This window comes from Leptodactylus fuscus, chromosome 7 (assembly GCF_031893055.1).
Source record: "Leptodactylus fuscus isolate aLepFus1 chromosome 7, aLepFus1.hap2, whole genome shotgun sequence".
NCBI lineage: Eukaryota > Metazoa > Chordata > Amphibia > Anura > Leptodactylidae > Leptodactylus > Leptodactylus fuscus.
Genome location: NC_134271.1, coordinates 145,931,843 through 145,948,325, shown reverse-complemented (window position 1 = coordinate 145,948,325; position 16,483 = coordinate 145,931,843). Strand labels below are relative to the sequence as shown.

The window sequence follows — 16,483 nt, the reverse complement described above, 5'->3', positions numbered from 1 at the left end:
TAAATCTGTTGGATTATTGTAATAATATATTAGTTATTGATTTACACTATTGCTTTCCCTAACCTGTAATATCCTCCAATGTAGAAATGTACCAGGACTATATTATATCTGATAACTCTTCTTCTATTCTGTTTATAGGGCTGGTTCTCCTACAAGAAGGTAAGTGACCACATCTGTCCTTCCATGATTTATTCTATAAAACTGACCCTTTTTTAGGAGATTAGCGGTGTCAATTGTCACACAATCTACTGTGTAAGTTCTCACTTTGAGGTTTATTTCATGTATTGTTGTGGAATTTTCCTACTAATGTATCAGCATAGAGGCAAACTACCACCACACAGATCAACTGGGAGTAAGCATTTTGATACATTTTAGCCTACACAATAAATAAATAAATAAATTATATATATATATATATATATATATATATATATATATATATATATATAGTACAGACCAAAAGTTTGGACACACCTTCTCATTCAAAGAGTTTTCTGTATTTTCATGACTATGACAATTGTAGATTCACACTGAAGGCATCAGAACTATGAAGTAACACATGTGGAATTATATACTTAACAAAAAAATGTGACATAACTGAAAATGTCTTATATTCTCGGTTCTTCAAAGTAGCCACCTTTTGCTTTGCACACTCTTGGCATTCTCTTGATGAGCTTCAAGAGGTAGTCACCTGAAATGGTCTTCCGACAGTCTTGAAGGAGTTCCCAGAGCTGCTTAGCACTTGTTGGCCCTTTGGCCTTCACTTTGCAGTCCAGCTCACCCCAAACCATCTGGATTGGGTTCAAGTCCGGTGACTGTGGAGGCCAGGTCATCTGGCATAGCACCCCATCACTCTCCTTCTTGGTCAAATAGCCCTTACACAGCCTGGAGGAGTGTTTGGGGTTATTGTCCTATGGAAAAATAAATGATGGACCAACTAAACGCAAACCGGATAGAATAGCATGTCGCTGCAAGATGCTGTGGTAGCCATGTTGCTTCAGTATAAATCTCCAACAGTGTCACAGCTTGGCCCTCCAACACCATTACACCTCCTTCTCCATGCTTCACGGTGGGAACCAGGCATGTACAGTCCATCTGTTCACCTTTTCTGTGTTGCTGTTAGGATGGGTCCCCGCAGGTTTGCCTTCAGGCAAACAGCGCCACCTGCGGGCCAACTCAACTCTCGCTCTCGACGTCGGACAGTGAGGCAACTGGAGTATAAGTCCAGGTCTTTCCCTTCTGAGCATGCTCAGACCTTTCAGAGTCACTCAGAAGTTAAGTCCTGTCGTGGCCCTACTGAGCATGACCGGTGAGGTCATGGCCACCGCCTCTGATGGGCGGGGATTTCCCTTTATAAGGTGTGAGGCGACGCCTGCCTGGTGCTCACACTTTGACTATCACAATTGAGACAGAGAGGTCAGGGAAAGGTTCCTGTTAATGCCAGGTTGCAGTTCAGGTAATCTAGTTATGAATCCTGAGTACTGCGGGTAGGGAACTGAATGGCCTGTTGTCTCTGTCCAGTGGTATTGTAGCTCCTAAACTGTTGTGGAGCCTTTTTGTGTTGCTGACAGGGGTGGCGGTTAACCCGTGGCAGCCTTTGGCGCAGCCACTCACACTGAAGCTGCCCAATACTGTTACCCAGTGAGGTTAACTGGAGTAAACCTTAAATTGCAGCCTGTTCACACTGGAGTTGCACAATACAGTTATCCAGTGAAGTCAACTGGTGTAAACCTAATTGCAGCCTGTTCACACTGGAGCTGCACAATATGGTTACCCAGTGAAGTCAACTGGTGTAAACCTAATAGCAGCCTGTACACACTGGAGCTGCACAATACTGTTTCCTAGTAAAGTCAACTGGTACAAAAACCTTACTACACCCTGTTCAGACATACTGCTGCCTGGTACGGGCATGCGGCCACCCATCTGGGCCTGTGGACCTCCCTGCAGTCTGGCGGTTCTGTAGTTGGGAAAAAACATTATTTTTATTTATTCACATAACATAAGTGTGAGCCAAGGTCTTGTCGACACTGTCTGAACACGCCCAGTTGCAACGCTACGTGCAGCAGTTGGAGGCTCGCCTGCTAGCATTAGAGCAGCGAGCTCCGGCAACTGGGGATGCCCCCCTCACTGCGCAGTCGGTGGCGCAAGCCTTAGCCCAAATACCGCCAGCCCCTGGCACAACCCTCCGTTTGGCTCTCCCTAATAAATTCTCAGGAGAGTCAAGGGAGTGTAGGGGTTTTATAAGCCAGTGTACAATCCACTTTGAGGTACAGGCGGCCGCATTCCCCACTGAAAAAAGTAAAGTGGGGTTTGTAATTTCCCTCCTGGCGGGATGGGCCTTGGAGTGGGCTACGCCATTATGGGAGCGGGGCGACCCTGTCACTACACGCGGCGTAACATTCTTAGGGTCCCTGAAACAAGTCTTTCTAGGTCCACGGGTCACCTTTGACTCACCCCTGCAGTTAATCGACCTGAGCCAGGGGTCAGGTACCGTTAGTGCCTATGCGGTGCAATTCAGGACTCTGGCATCCGAAATTGACTGGCCAGATAAGGCTCTGGTGCCAGTGTTCTGGAAGGGTCTGCCGTCCCATGTCAAGGTCGCCTTGGCGACCCGTGAGATTCCCCTGACCCTAGAGGCGCTGATCGCTCTTGCCACTCATATAGATTTGCGGCACAGCGCCCGGAAATTGGAATTGGCGGCCAGCCGAACCCGTATCTGTTTGGCCCCCACATTCCTCCCTTCTAGCGCACCCGCACTACCAATACCGGGTACGCCAGAGCATATGGACGTTTCGTGCACTGGAGCCGCTCCCCAGCGTCCAAAGTGCGATTATGTGTGTTATTCCTGCCGGCAGCCAGGGCATCTCTCCTCACACTGCCCTAGGAAGCTGGGAAACGGCAATCGCTAGTATCCATTGGTGGGGGATTACTAGCCATGCCTACACCACCCACCAAGCTGATTTTTACAGTGCACCTAGTGGAGGGTACCCGTACCATCTCAGCCAGGGCGTGTATAGACTCAGGAGCAGACGGGGTTTTTATGTCCGAGTTTTCCCGTAAAAAAGGAATTCCCCTGGTGTTTCTCTCTCAGCCGGTTAAGGTGCGAGTTGTGAATGGCTCCATCTTACCTGTGGAGATTACACAGCAGACTATACCCCTGAGTATGACTATCAACTCAAAGCATAGGGAGACCATTTCCTTCCTATCTTTGCATGAGGGGGTGGATGATCTCCTCCTAGGTCTCCCATGGCTGCGCCAGCACTCCCCACAGATTGACTCAGTCACGGGAGAGATATTGGCTTGGAGTGAGCAATGCCACCAGCATTGTCTCTTACAGCCCGAGGGGGTCACTCTCCAACCCGTAACCTCCGACTTGACAGGTCTACCACCACAATATTCCGCTTTCGCGGATGTCTTTTCCAAGAAGGCGGCGGAGAGTTGGCCACCACACCGTCCCTATGATTGCCCCATAGAGCTGGTCCCCGGAACTACGCCTCCTAGGGGACACGTGTATCCCTTATCAGTCCCTGAAACAAAGGCCATGACTGAGTACATTAGGGATAACCTCGCCCAGGGGTTCATCCGGAAATCAGTGTCACCAGCGGGCGCAGGCTTCTTCTTCGTGGAGAAGAAGGATGGGTCGCTATGCCCTTGCATTGACTATCGGGGGCTAAATGCGTTCACCATAAAAAACACTTCCTCTCATTTCTGAGCTGTTTGACAGGTTACAGGGGGCCACTATCTTCACAAAATTGGATCTGAGAGGGGCGTATAACCTAATCCACATACGTGAAGGTGACGAGTGGAAAACCGCTTTTAACACCCGCGACGGACATTATGAGTACCTTGTAATGCCTTTTGGACTGTGCAATGCCCCAGCGTTCTTCCAGGATTTCATGAATGACATCTTCCGGGACCTACTCCAGATCTCAGTAGTTGTTTATTTAGATGACATACTGATCTTCTCTGCGGACATCCGCACACATCGCGCCACTCTCGCAAAAGTTCTAAAACGCCTCCACACACACCATCTGTATGTGAAACTAGAGAAGTGTCTATTTGAACAATCCTCTCTGCCTTTCCTGGGGTACATCATTTCCAGCACAGGTCTGGCCATGGACCCTTCCAAAGTGACAGTGGTGCAAGAATGGCCGGAACCACGCTCCCTAAAAGCCATCCAGCAGTTTATGGGATTCATTAATTACTACCGGCAGTTCATTCCCCATTTTTCCACCCTGGCGGCACCGCTGGTGGCTCTCACCTGGAAAGGCATGAATCCCAAGGTCTGTACTCAAGAGGTTTCAGACGCTTTTGCTGCACTAAAGTCTCACTTTTTGTGCGCTCCTATTTTGCACCGATCTGACCTAGACAAACCCTTCTATGTGGAAGTGGATGCCTCCTCGGTTGGTGCGGGAGCAGTACTGTCACAAAAGAATGCACAGGGAAGGAGGCGTCCGTGCTTTTTTTTTCTAAAACCTTCTCTCCCGCTGAGAGAAATTACTCCATCGGGGACCGCAAACTACTCGCAATGAAATTGGCCTTCCAGGAGTGGCATCACCTTCTAGAAGGGTCCAGGCATCCGTTTGAGGTGTATACTGACCACAAAAACTTGCTGTACCTCCAAACCGCTCAGCGGTTAAACACACGACAAGCTAGATGGTCGCTGTTCTTCTCCAGGTTTAATTTTACCCTGCACTTCCTACCTGGGGAGAAGAACGTGCGGGCGGATGCTCTTTCCTGCTCGTCTGACCCGCTTGATGAGGCCACGGAGTCAGAGCGACTCATCATTCCCTCTGAGAAGGTTTGGGTGGTTGCCCCACTAGCTCAAGAGCGGGGTCCGCCTAATAAGACCCTTGTGTAAGCAAATAGACGTCGAGAGATGCTCGCCTGGTGCACTCCTCACACATTGGGGGACATTTTGGCAGCAGGAGGACACAGGAACTCCTAGGCAGGTCCTACAGCATGTGGTACTGTATGCAGACATGCGTATCTAATCCTATGGCGTGTACAACTGTGTGAAGATGCGTGTATTTATTCCTCTGGCGTGTGAATCTGTAAGCAGTCGCACATATCTAATCCTACGGCATGTGGTACTGTGTGCAGACCTGCATATCTAATCCTCTGATGTGTGGAACTGTGTGCAGATGCACGTATCCAATCCTCTGGCATGTGGTATTGTGTGCAGACGCATGTATCCAATCCCCTGGTGTATGGTACTGTGTGCAGACACACGTATCTAATCCTCCGGTGTGTGAAACTGTGTGCAGATGCACGTATCTAATACTACGGCATGTGGTACAGTGTGCAGACGTTCGGTTCTAATCCTTCGGCATATGGAACCGTGTGCAGATGTGCGTATCCAATCCTTCGGCGTGTGGCCCTGTGTGCAGATGCGCATATCTAATCCTTCCCCGTGTGATACTGTGTGTAGAAACGCGTATCTAATCCTCTGGCGGTGGTACTATGTGAAGACATGCGTATCTAATCCTCCAGCATGTTGAACTGTGTGCAGATGTGCATATCTAATCCTCCCCGTGTGGTGCTTAGAGCAGACACACGTATCTAATCCTTCAGCGTGTGTAACTGTGTGCAGACGCGCACATCTAACCCTTGGCCGTGTGGTACTGTGTGCAGATGCACGTATCTAATCCTCCCCTGTGTGGTATTGTGCGAAGAGGCGCGTATCTAATCCTACAGCATGTGGAACTGTGTGCAGACACGCGTATCTAATCCTACGGCATGTGCTACTGTGTGCAGACACGCGTATCTAATACTACGGCATGTGGTACTGTGTGCAGACGCGCGTATTTAATCCTACAGAATTTGGTATTGTGTGAAGACGCGCATATTTAATCCTCCCCTGTGTGGTATTGTGTGAAGAGGCGTGTATCTAATCCTACGGTGTGTGGAACTGTGTGTAGACGCACGTATCTAATCCTACGGCATGTGGTACTGTGTGCAGACACGCGTATCTAATCCTACGGCATGTGGTACTGTGTGTAGACGCACGTATCTAATCCTTCAGTGTGTGAAACTGTGTGCAAAAGAGTGTATTTAATCCTCTGGTGTGTGGGACTGTGTGCAGACCCGTGTATCTAATCCTCTGGCGTGTAATACTGTGTGCTGATCTGTGTACCTAATCCTCTGATGCGTGTATCTCAGTTTGGATATCAGTGTTGTATTGTGCATGTGGAGTGAACGTATGTATTGCAGTTGGAATATGAGTGAAAGACTTGCAGGTTTGTATTGGCTAAGGGGGGGACATTGTGTTTGGAATGCTGTATCTCAGCAACGGTATGTCCCAGTGAGTTGGAGTCTCATCTTAAACCTTCCCGGATACCTGAAGTATCTCTGTACCAAATTTGGTGAAGATCGGTCCAGTCGTTTGGTTCGCATTAGAGAACAGACAGACGGACAGACAGACAGACAGACAAGAATTCATTTTTATAACTAGAGGGAGGACCCGGCTTCGCACGGGTATATTACATTTTATGTTTGTGTAGTGGCCCCATAAGAATTGTCCAATTTTGCACTGGTGTATTTTGTAATATGGTTTGTGTGTATGTCCATAAGCGTAATGTGATTATGTGTATCTCATTATGAATGTCAGTGAAAAACCTGTGATCAGTTGTTATGGATACCTGGAGTAAAGCTGTATCTAATCCTTCCCCGTGTAGTACTGTGTTTAGATGCAAGTATCTAATCCTAAGGAATGTGGTACTGTGTGCAGACGTGTGTATCTAATCCTATGGCGTGTACAACTGTGTGAAGACACGTGTATCTAATCCTCCCCTGTGTGGTATTGTGTGAAGAGGCACGTATCTAATCCTACGGTGTGTGGAACTGTGTGTAGACGCGCGTATCCAATGCCCCGGCATGTGGTACTGTGTGCAGACGCGCATATCTAATCCTATGGCATGTGGTACTGTGTGTAGACGCGCGTATCTAATCCTCCCCCGTGTGGTACTGTGTGCAGACGTGCGTATCTAATCCTCCCCGTGTGGTACTGTGTGCAGATGTGCGTATCTAATCCTCCCCCGTGTGGTACTGTGTGCGGAGATGCGTATCTAATTCTCTGACTTGTGGTACTGTTTGCAGAGACATGTATCTAATCCTCCAAAGTGTGGTACTGTGTGCACACACACGTATCTAATACTCCCCTGTGTGGTATTGTGTGAAGAGGCGCGTATCTAATCCTTCGGCGTGTGGAACTATGTGTAGATGCGCATATCTAATCCTTCGGCATGTGGAACGTGTGCAGACGCACGTATCAAATCCTTCAGTGTGTGGAACTGTGTGCAGAAGTGCGTATTTAATCCTCTGGTGTGTGGTACTGTGTGTAGACGCGCATATCTAATCCTATGGCGTGTACAACTGTGTGAAGACACGTGTATCTAATCCTCCCCTGTGTGGTATTGTGTGAATAGGCGCGTATCTAATCCTACGGCATGTGGTACTGTGTGTAGACGCGCGTATCCAATCCCCCGGCATGTGGTACTGTGCGCAGACGCGCGCATCTAATCCTATGGCATGTGGCACTGTGTGCAGACGCGTGTATCTAATCCTTTGGCGTGTACAACTGTGTGCAGATGCGCGTATCTAATCCTAAGGCCTGTGGTACTCTGTGCAGACGCGTGTATCTAATCCTATGGCATGTACAAATATGTGCAGATGCACGTATCTAATCCTTCGGCATGTGGAACCGTGTGCAGACGCACGTATCAAATCCTTCAGTGTGTGGAACTGTGTGCAGAAGTGCGTATTTAATCCTCTGGTGTGTGGGACTGTGTGCAGACCCATGTATCTAACTCTACTGCATGTGGTACTGTGTGTAGACGCGCGTATCTAATCGTATGGCATGTACAACTGTGTGAAGACACGTGTATCTAATCCTCCCCTGTGTGGTAGTGTGAAGAGGTGCATATCTAATCCTACGGCATATGGTACTGTGTGCAGACGCGTGTATCTAATCCTATGGCGTGTACAACTGTGTGAAGACACATGTATCTAATCCTCCCCTGTGTGGTATTGTGTGAAGAGGTGCATATCTAATCCTACGGCATATGGTACTGTGTGCAGACGCGTGTATCTAATCCTATGGCGTGTACAACTGTGTGAAGACACATGTATCTAATCCTCCCCTGTGTGGTATTGTGTGAAGAGGTGCATATCTAATCCTACGGCATATGGTACTGTGTGCAGACGCGTGCATCTAATCCTATGGCGTGTACAACTGTGTGAAGACACGTGTATCTAATCCTCCCGTGTGGTATTGTGTGAAGAGGCGCATATCTAATCTTACAGCATGTGGTACTGTGTGCAGACACGTGTATCTAATCCTATGGCATGTACAACTGTGTGAAGACACGTGTATCTAATCCTCCCCTGTGTGGTATTGTGTGTAGACGCGTGTATCCAATCCCCCGGCATGTGGTACTGTGTGCAGACGCGTGTATGTAATCCTATGGCATGTGGTACTGTGTGTAGACGCACGTATCTAATCCTCTGGAGTGTGGAACTGTGTGTAGACATGTGTAGCTAATCCTACGGCATGTGTTACTCTGTGCAGACGCGCGTATCTAATCCTCTGGAGTGTGGAACTGTGTGTAGACGCCTGTATCTAATCCTTCGGCATGTGGAACCGTGTGCAGACGCACTTATCTAATCCTTCAGTGTGTGGAACTGTGTGCAGACCCGTGTATCTAATCCTCTGGCGTGTGATACTGTGTGCAGATGCGTGTATCTAATCCTCTGGCGTGTGATACTGTGTGCTGATCTGTGTATCTAATCCTCTGATGCGTGTATCTCAGTTTGGATATCAGTGTTGTATTGTGCATGTGGAGTGACCGTGTGTATTGCAGTTGGAATATGAGTGAAAGTCTTGCAGGTTTGTATTGGCTAAGGGGGGGCACTGTGTTTGGAATGCTGTATCTCAGCAACGATATGTCTGAGCGAGTTGGAGTCTCGTCTTAAACCTTCCCGGATACCTGAAGTATCTCTATACCATATTTGGTGAAGATCGGTCCAGTCGTTTGGTTCGCATTAGAGAACAGACAGACAGACATACAGAAATTCATTTTTATAATATAGGGAGATATAGAGAGATATATCTCTATATTATAAAAATGAATTTCTGTCTGTCTGTCTGTCTGTTCTATAATGCGAACCAAACGACTGGACCGATCTTCACCAAATTTGGTATAGAGATACTTCAGGTATCCGGGAAGGTCTATGACGAGACTCCAACTCGCTCGGACGTACCGTTGCTGAGATACAGCATTCCAAACAACACAATGCCCCCCCCCCCCTTAGCCAATACAAACCTGCAAGTCTTTCAATAATATTCCAACTGCAATACACACGGTCACTCCACATGCACAATACAACACTGATATCCAAACTGAGATACACCCATCAGAGGATTAGATACACACGTCTGCACACAGTCTCACAAACCAGAGGATTAAATAAGTGCTTCTGCACACAGTTCCACATGCAGAAGGATTAGATACACGTGTCTGCACACAGTACCACATGCCAAAGGATTGGATACACACATCTGCACACAGTTCCACACACCAGAGCATAAGATATGCACATCTACACACAGTTCCACATGCCGTAGGATTAGATACGTGTGTCTGCACACAGTACCACACTTTGGAGGATTAGATACATGCCTCTGCACACAGTACCGCAAGCCAGAGAATTAGATACGCGTCTCAGCACACAGTACCACACGGGGGAGAATTAGATAAGTGCATCTGCTCACAGCACCACACTTTGGAGGATTAGATACACGCGTCTGCACACAGTACCACATGCCGTAGGATTAGATAGGCGCATCTACACACAGTTCCACACGCCGTATGATTAGATACACGCCTCTTCACACAATACAACACAGGGGAGAATTAGATACGTGTGTCTGCACACAGTACCACACTTTGGAGGATTATATACATGCCTCTGCACACAGTACCACACTCCAGAGGATTAGTTACGTGTGTGTGCACACAGTTCCACACGCCGTAGGATTAGATACACATGTCTGCACACAGTACCACAAGCCAGAGAATTAGAAACGCGTCTCAGCACAAAGTACCACACGGGGGAGAATTAGATACGCGCGTCTGCACACAGTACCACACACACCGGGGGATTGGATACATGCGTCTGCACACAGTTCCACATGCCAAAGGATTGGATACATGCATCTGCACACAGTTCCACACACCAGAGCATAAGATATGCATGTCTGCACACAGTACCATATGCCGTAGGATTAGGTACGCGCATCTACACACAGTTCCACACTCCAGAGGATTAGATACGCGCATCTGCACACAGTTGTACACGCCATAGGATTAGATACACGCGTCTGCACACAGTTCCACATGCCGTAGGATTAGATATATACCTCTTCACACAATACCACACAGGGGAGGATTAGATACATGCCTCTGCACACAGTACCACATGGGGGAGAATTAGATACGCGCATCTGCACACAGTACCACATGCCAGAGGATTAGATACGCGCATCTACACACAATTCCACACGCCATAGGATGAGATACACGCCTCTTCACACAATACCACACAGGGGAGGATTAGATATGCGCATCTGCACACAGTTTCACACACCAGAGCATTAGATAAGCACGTCTGCACACAGTAACACATGCTGTAGGATTAGATACGCATGTCTGCTTACAGTTCCACACACCAGAGTATTAGAGAAGCGCGTCTTCACACAGTTGTACACGCCATAGGATTAGATACACGCGTCTGCATACAGTACCACTTGCTGTAGGATTAGATACACACGTCTACACACAGTTCCACACGCTGTAGGATTAGATACGCCCCACTTCACACAATACCACATGGGGAGGATTAGATACGTGCGTCTGAACACAGTACCACACTTTGGAGGATTAGATACATGCCTCTGCACACAGTACCACATGCCAGAGAATTAGATACACGTCTCAGCACACAGTACCACACGGGGGAGGATTAGATACACCTGTCTGCACACAGTACCACACGCCAGAGGAGTAGATACACGCATCTGCACACAGTACCACATGCCGTAAGATCAGATATGCGCGTCTGCACACAATTTCACTTACTGGAGGATTAGATTCGCGCCTCTTCACACAATACCACACAGGGGAGACAGGGGAGGATTAGATACACACATCTGTACACAATACCACACACCGGAGGATTAGATATGGGCATCCGCACACAGTACCCCACCAACAAGGATTAGATACTTGCATCTAAACACAGTGCTACACGGGGAAGGATTAGCTACAGCTTTACTCCAGGTATCCATAACAACTGATCACAGGTTTTTCTCTGGTATCCAAACTGAGATACACATAATCACATGACGCTTATGGACATACACACAAACCACATACAAAATACACCAGTGCAAAATTGGACAATTCTTATGGGGCCACTACACAAACATAACATGTAATATTTCCCCGTGCGAAGCCGGGTCCTCCCTCTAGTATATATATGTATTCAACTTTGTGGTGTTTTATCTCCTATAATTTGTATACAATTCCCCTGTATGACACATGATGTCTTATAGGAGCCGCCATCAGACCTGCGGTGACCTTCATTCCAGACTACAAGAAGATCCTTACATCAGAGCAGATAACAATGACCTGTGATGTGGGATCTACTATAAGAGAGGAGAGGGATTATATATGGTACAAAGACAGCGAGCAAGTATACAATGGAAAATCCTATACAATAGAGAATGCTGAAACATCACACAGTGGAAGTTACCAATGTCAGACCAGACCTGGAGAAGTAAGTGACCCCGCTAGACTGGAGGTTAGTAATGGTGAGTAAATCTACCAGATCATAAATATACAGACAAGGTAACAAGTTGTATCACACACAGACTGATAAGAGATCATATATGTCTCCTCATCTTATATCATTGTATATTACAGGTTGGCTCATCCTGCAGACCCCTCTATATGTCTATGAAGGAGATGACATATATATAAGATGTCACCACCGTCCTGGATACTCTGGAGGACGGACAAGATTTTACAAAGCTAACACAGTCATCAGAGAATGGACAAATAAAGCAGAATATTATATTAAAAATGTAGACAGGACGACTGCCGGGACATACCGATGTACAAAACAAGTCTATTATAATGATAGATATAACCACCAAGAAGATGAAGTTTCTGTATCTGTACAAGGTAAATCCAGATCATTTCTATAGGAATTATTTGTAGGATTTGTATAATATATTTGGAACCACTTGTCTTCTGAAGACTCATCTACAATTATTGATGGGTAAGATCAGGTCCTGATGTGGGAAATTTGTGGTGAATTTTCTGAAAATGCTCAAGTGGTAATATATTGGGTGATCAGCCAATTCCTTCACTCCCAACCAGTCTCATTCACAGGCATTCCCAAAAAAGGTGAAAAAGTGTTCCCACCTCTGACTGGCATCTCCAGCAAGTAGAGGGAATCATTACGTTAAGAGAGTAAGGAGGGCTGGGAAGTGATACCAGTGCATCAATATTTTGTACTAAGTCTTTTTAAGGGTCACACGTGGAGGACTTGTGTGGATGCTTGTGACCACACAATCTGTCACTGTGCTGGTGAGATCATGAGGCCTACAGTCCTCTACCTATTTACTCATATCTTAATGCACAAGGAGGTCCGTCCCCTCCAAAACAGAAATAATTTGGTAGATTGTGAAAATCAGGGCATTCGTGGAGGTTTCAGCATGACAGCTTTCTGACAAGTGGTCCAAAGGTATACTTTTGTGGAACCAAACAGAGAACATCCAGTGTGCAGTTTGCTGGTAATGTAGCTACATCCAGAAACAGGAAGTTGGAAGTGAGCTGTGATATAATCAAAGGACCTAAGCTCCAATGTCAATGGATCAACCAAGTTAGCTAAATGAAATAGGCTCGTTTTTGACCAAGTGTGAAACATTGCAGCCATCAATTCCTCTGGGAGGAGTGATTTATATAGGAAAAAAATCATGGAAGAATTCGAAAAGGCTAGAGGGAACAACCTGCTACAGGTGGTCCAGATGGCTTTAGTAAAATGAATAGAACCCAGGAGATAATCAGAAGGTGAGGGGGTAACTAACTGAGAAGGCATTCAATAGAGTTCACTGGCGGAGGTTCTAAGAAAGTTTGGCTTCCCACCCGCTTTTGTGATGGCAGTACTAACACTCTACACTAGACCGAATTCAAGATTGAAGATTGATGGGACACTAACTCATTCTCCATATATAACGGGACGAGGCAGGGCTGTCCCCAGCCCTTTTTTCCTTGACCCTGAAGCTCTTCCTGCAGGCAGTAAGGGAACACCTTGAGATTCACGGCCTTAACTTCAGATCCGAATCCTTGACATCTTTAGCATTTGAAGACGATGTGCTATTTAGTCACTAATCCTGAAGTTGGGTTGCGGAAGGTTCTGGAGGTCATTGAGGAATATGGTGCCCTATCTCATTATAAAGTTAAGAAAAATAGAAAAATGTGAGAGCCTTAACTTCTCCCTCCCTTCAGCCGGGGAGACAGCGCGCCATGGCAAGCTCGTGGTCCTCTTCCTATATCAAATACTTGGGGATCAAAATGCCAAAGTCACTGGACTATGTCTACTCATTGAAGTACACAGGACACCTGTTGGAAATTGAAAGGCTGTAGAGAAAATATGGCATCCTGTATATTTCCTGGTTTGGTAGGCGCAATCTTATTCAGACATATATTCTACCAAAAATCACGTGATTCCTCAGATGTAAGATGTTATTATGAAGCTGTCCAACTCCAACTGTGGTTAGACCTTACTGCTCTTTCATCAGACTCTAACCTCAAAAGGCTAGTGGAAACGATATATGGATCAACTCTTGCCCATGTTCTATGACTTCTGAGTTGCCCACGCTATCATCCAAATATTGGGAAAGACGTCTTGTTGGGAGGAGTTCTTGTAGTTTGGAGAAAAGTGTAATCACCCCTGGCACCTGCCCCATCTTTGTCTACCTGCAGGCCTGTTGCCATTTGTGCTACCAGATTTTAAAGATCCCATAGAAGATTTTTGGAGACAACTGTTACTTTGCACACTCATCCTGCCTGTTATGGTTCTGTGTATATATATATATATATATATAAATAATATTTTTTAAACAACAGAACCTCTAGTCTGCAAGACACTGCAGCGAGGGCCACAGGCCCAGAATGGGGGCGGCTGTATGTCTGAACGCAATGTGAACAGGGTGCAACAAACACTGGCTGGGGTGCGGTGCGGTACTCACTGTGAACAGGGTGCAACTACCCCTGCCAGTTAACCTCACTGGCCAGGTACACCATTACAGCTGAAACAAACAAGACAGCCAAGGGTTAACTCACCCCAGGTCAGCAAACACACATGCTCCTGCAACAGCTAGGAGTTACCAATGAAGTTAGACAGTTAAAATAAGGCTATCTCAGAGACCAAACCTGCTGCAGCTCCACAGGCTGGAACAGTGTCTACTGCTCCTAGTCCTGGTGTAGAGCTGACAGTTCAGGGTTTACAGGTCCTAACAGCACCCAGATAGAAGCAGAGGAACCCCACACAGAGGCCTAGTCTGGCAACCTGCCTGAACACTGGAGCCTAGCCCTGACTACTGTTATTAAACTTCCGTGGACTTTAGTCAGTCAAAATTCAATCAAAGTGTGAGCGTCGGCTCACCCGATTTAAAGGGAAGTCCCCACCCAATAGGGTCATGACCTCACCGCTCATGCTCAATAGGGGAGAAAAGGCACTTCGCTTGTTAGCAGCTCTAAAAGTCTGAGCATGCTCAGTAGGGCGAAAGCTGAACTTAGACTGATCCGCAGGTGGCGCTGTGCACTGGGAGAGCAACCTGCGGGACCCAATGCCCTCCAACATCTGAAGACACCGAGTGTTCTCCACAAGGACCATTTTTCGACTTTGCAAGAAGAGATTTGAAGAGTCTCTGGATTGGAAAAGACCACACACTGAGTTTGAGAAGATGTTTATGGTGACAATCCCAAAGTCCTCCCAAATATCCACATTTCTTCATCTACGTATAAGCCCAATCAAAGTTTTTAAATCATTTTTTGTCGCAAGTTGGGAAATGGACTTAGCCATCAAGTTAGACCCTCAGGCTATTAAATTGGTCTTGACCAGAGCACATGGAGTGTCCACCTCCAAGAAAGTCACTTTAAACTACTCTCTAGGTGATTTTGGACCCCAGAGTGGCTCTATTCTCATCATTTGATAAACTCACCTGCCTGTTGGAGATGACACTCGGAGGACAGATTACTTTTGCATTTATTGTGGCCCTGCCACAAGTTAACCACCTACTGGTCTTTGGTTCAAAGGCAGATTAGAAGATTAGGCTTTTATGAGTTCACAATCAACCTTGCTCTTCTTATTCTGTTTCTCCCTATCCCCAAGGTGGACTCCCAATCTCAGCTCCTGATCTACCATTTGTTGGCAGCCACTAAGACACTGATACCTTTCTTTTAGAAACTTCTCTTCTGTTCCAACTGTCCGACTGACTGCAGATTCACCCCTGCACTCCCCTTATCAACTCTGACAACACCCCACAAATTTTCCAGCTCCGAACACTGTTTTGTTAAGCTATACATTACCTAATCCTACCTCCTGTCATACAGGCCCTATTTCCTAGTGTCTAGGGCCTTTATTGAATCTGCAGCATTGTATTTTTGTATAACAGCAGTTATCCCTCATACATTCTAGCAAAGGCAAGTCAAGTTTCTGGAGACTCTGAGGAGGAGATAAAATTATTTAATTAATGCTTTATTTTCTTCTTTTGCATACTACAGTGAATGGAGGAAGTGGCAGAGCAGATCACCATGTGCTCCTCTTTGTGGTAAAGCCGATCACCATGTGCTCTCCTCTGTGGTAGAGCCAACCACCATGTGCTCCCCTTTATGATAGAGCCGCTCACCTTGTGCTCCCTTTGTGGTAGAGTTGATCAGCATGTGCTCCCCTTTGTGGTAGAGTTGATCAGCATGTGCTCCCCTTTGTGGTAGAGTTGATCAACATGTGCTCCCCTTTGCAATGGAACCGATCACCATGTGCCCTCCTTTGTGGTAGAATCGATCAGCATGTGCTCCCCTTGTGGTAGAATCAATCACCATGTGCTCTCCTTTATGGTAGAGCCGATCCCCATGTGCTCCTCTTTGTGGTAGAGCTGCTGGATCTTAGGAGACCCAGATCTACTCTGTTACTATCTATTATTACTTTAGGGTGGGTGGTCTCACCTTGTAACTAGGGTTCCTATTGGACACCCCAATTACAGTGAAAAATTGCAAAATTAAAGTAAAATAATAAAATTTGAATGTTCCTAGGTGTCTTTTATGGCAGTGGGCCCCAACCTTTTTTGCACCAGGGACCGACTTCAATCAAGATCCTTTTTTCTATGACCCACCAGGGCAGGGTGGGGCTTTCT

General features: G+C 46.6%; 1 protein-coding gene across 1 annotated transcript in view; it reads left to right on the top strand.

Annotated features, from left to right (window-relative positions):
- The first annotated feature begins 2,935 nt into the window (after positions 1 to 2,935).
- The window catches only part of LOC142214626 (uncharacterized), a 41,130-nt gene continuing 27,582 nt past the window's right edge, over positions 2,936 to 16,483 (top strand). Inside the window, 5 exon segments of the mRNA XM_075283563.1 lie at positions 2,936 to 3,693; positions 3,695 to 4,458; positions 4,461 to 4,835; positions 11,615 to 11,872; positions 11,985 to 12,245. Of these exon segments, the coding sequence (XP_075139664.1) occupies positions 2,936 to 3,693; positions 3,695 to 4,458; positions 4,461 to 4,835; positions 11,615 to 11,872; positions 11,985 to 12,245 (2,416 nt within the window).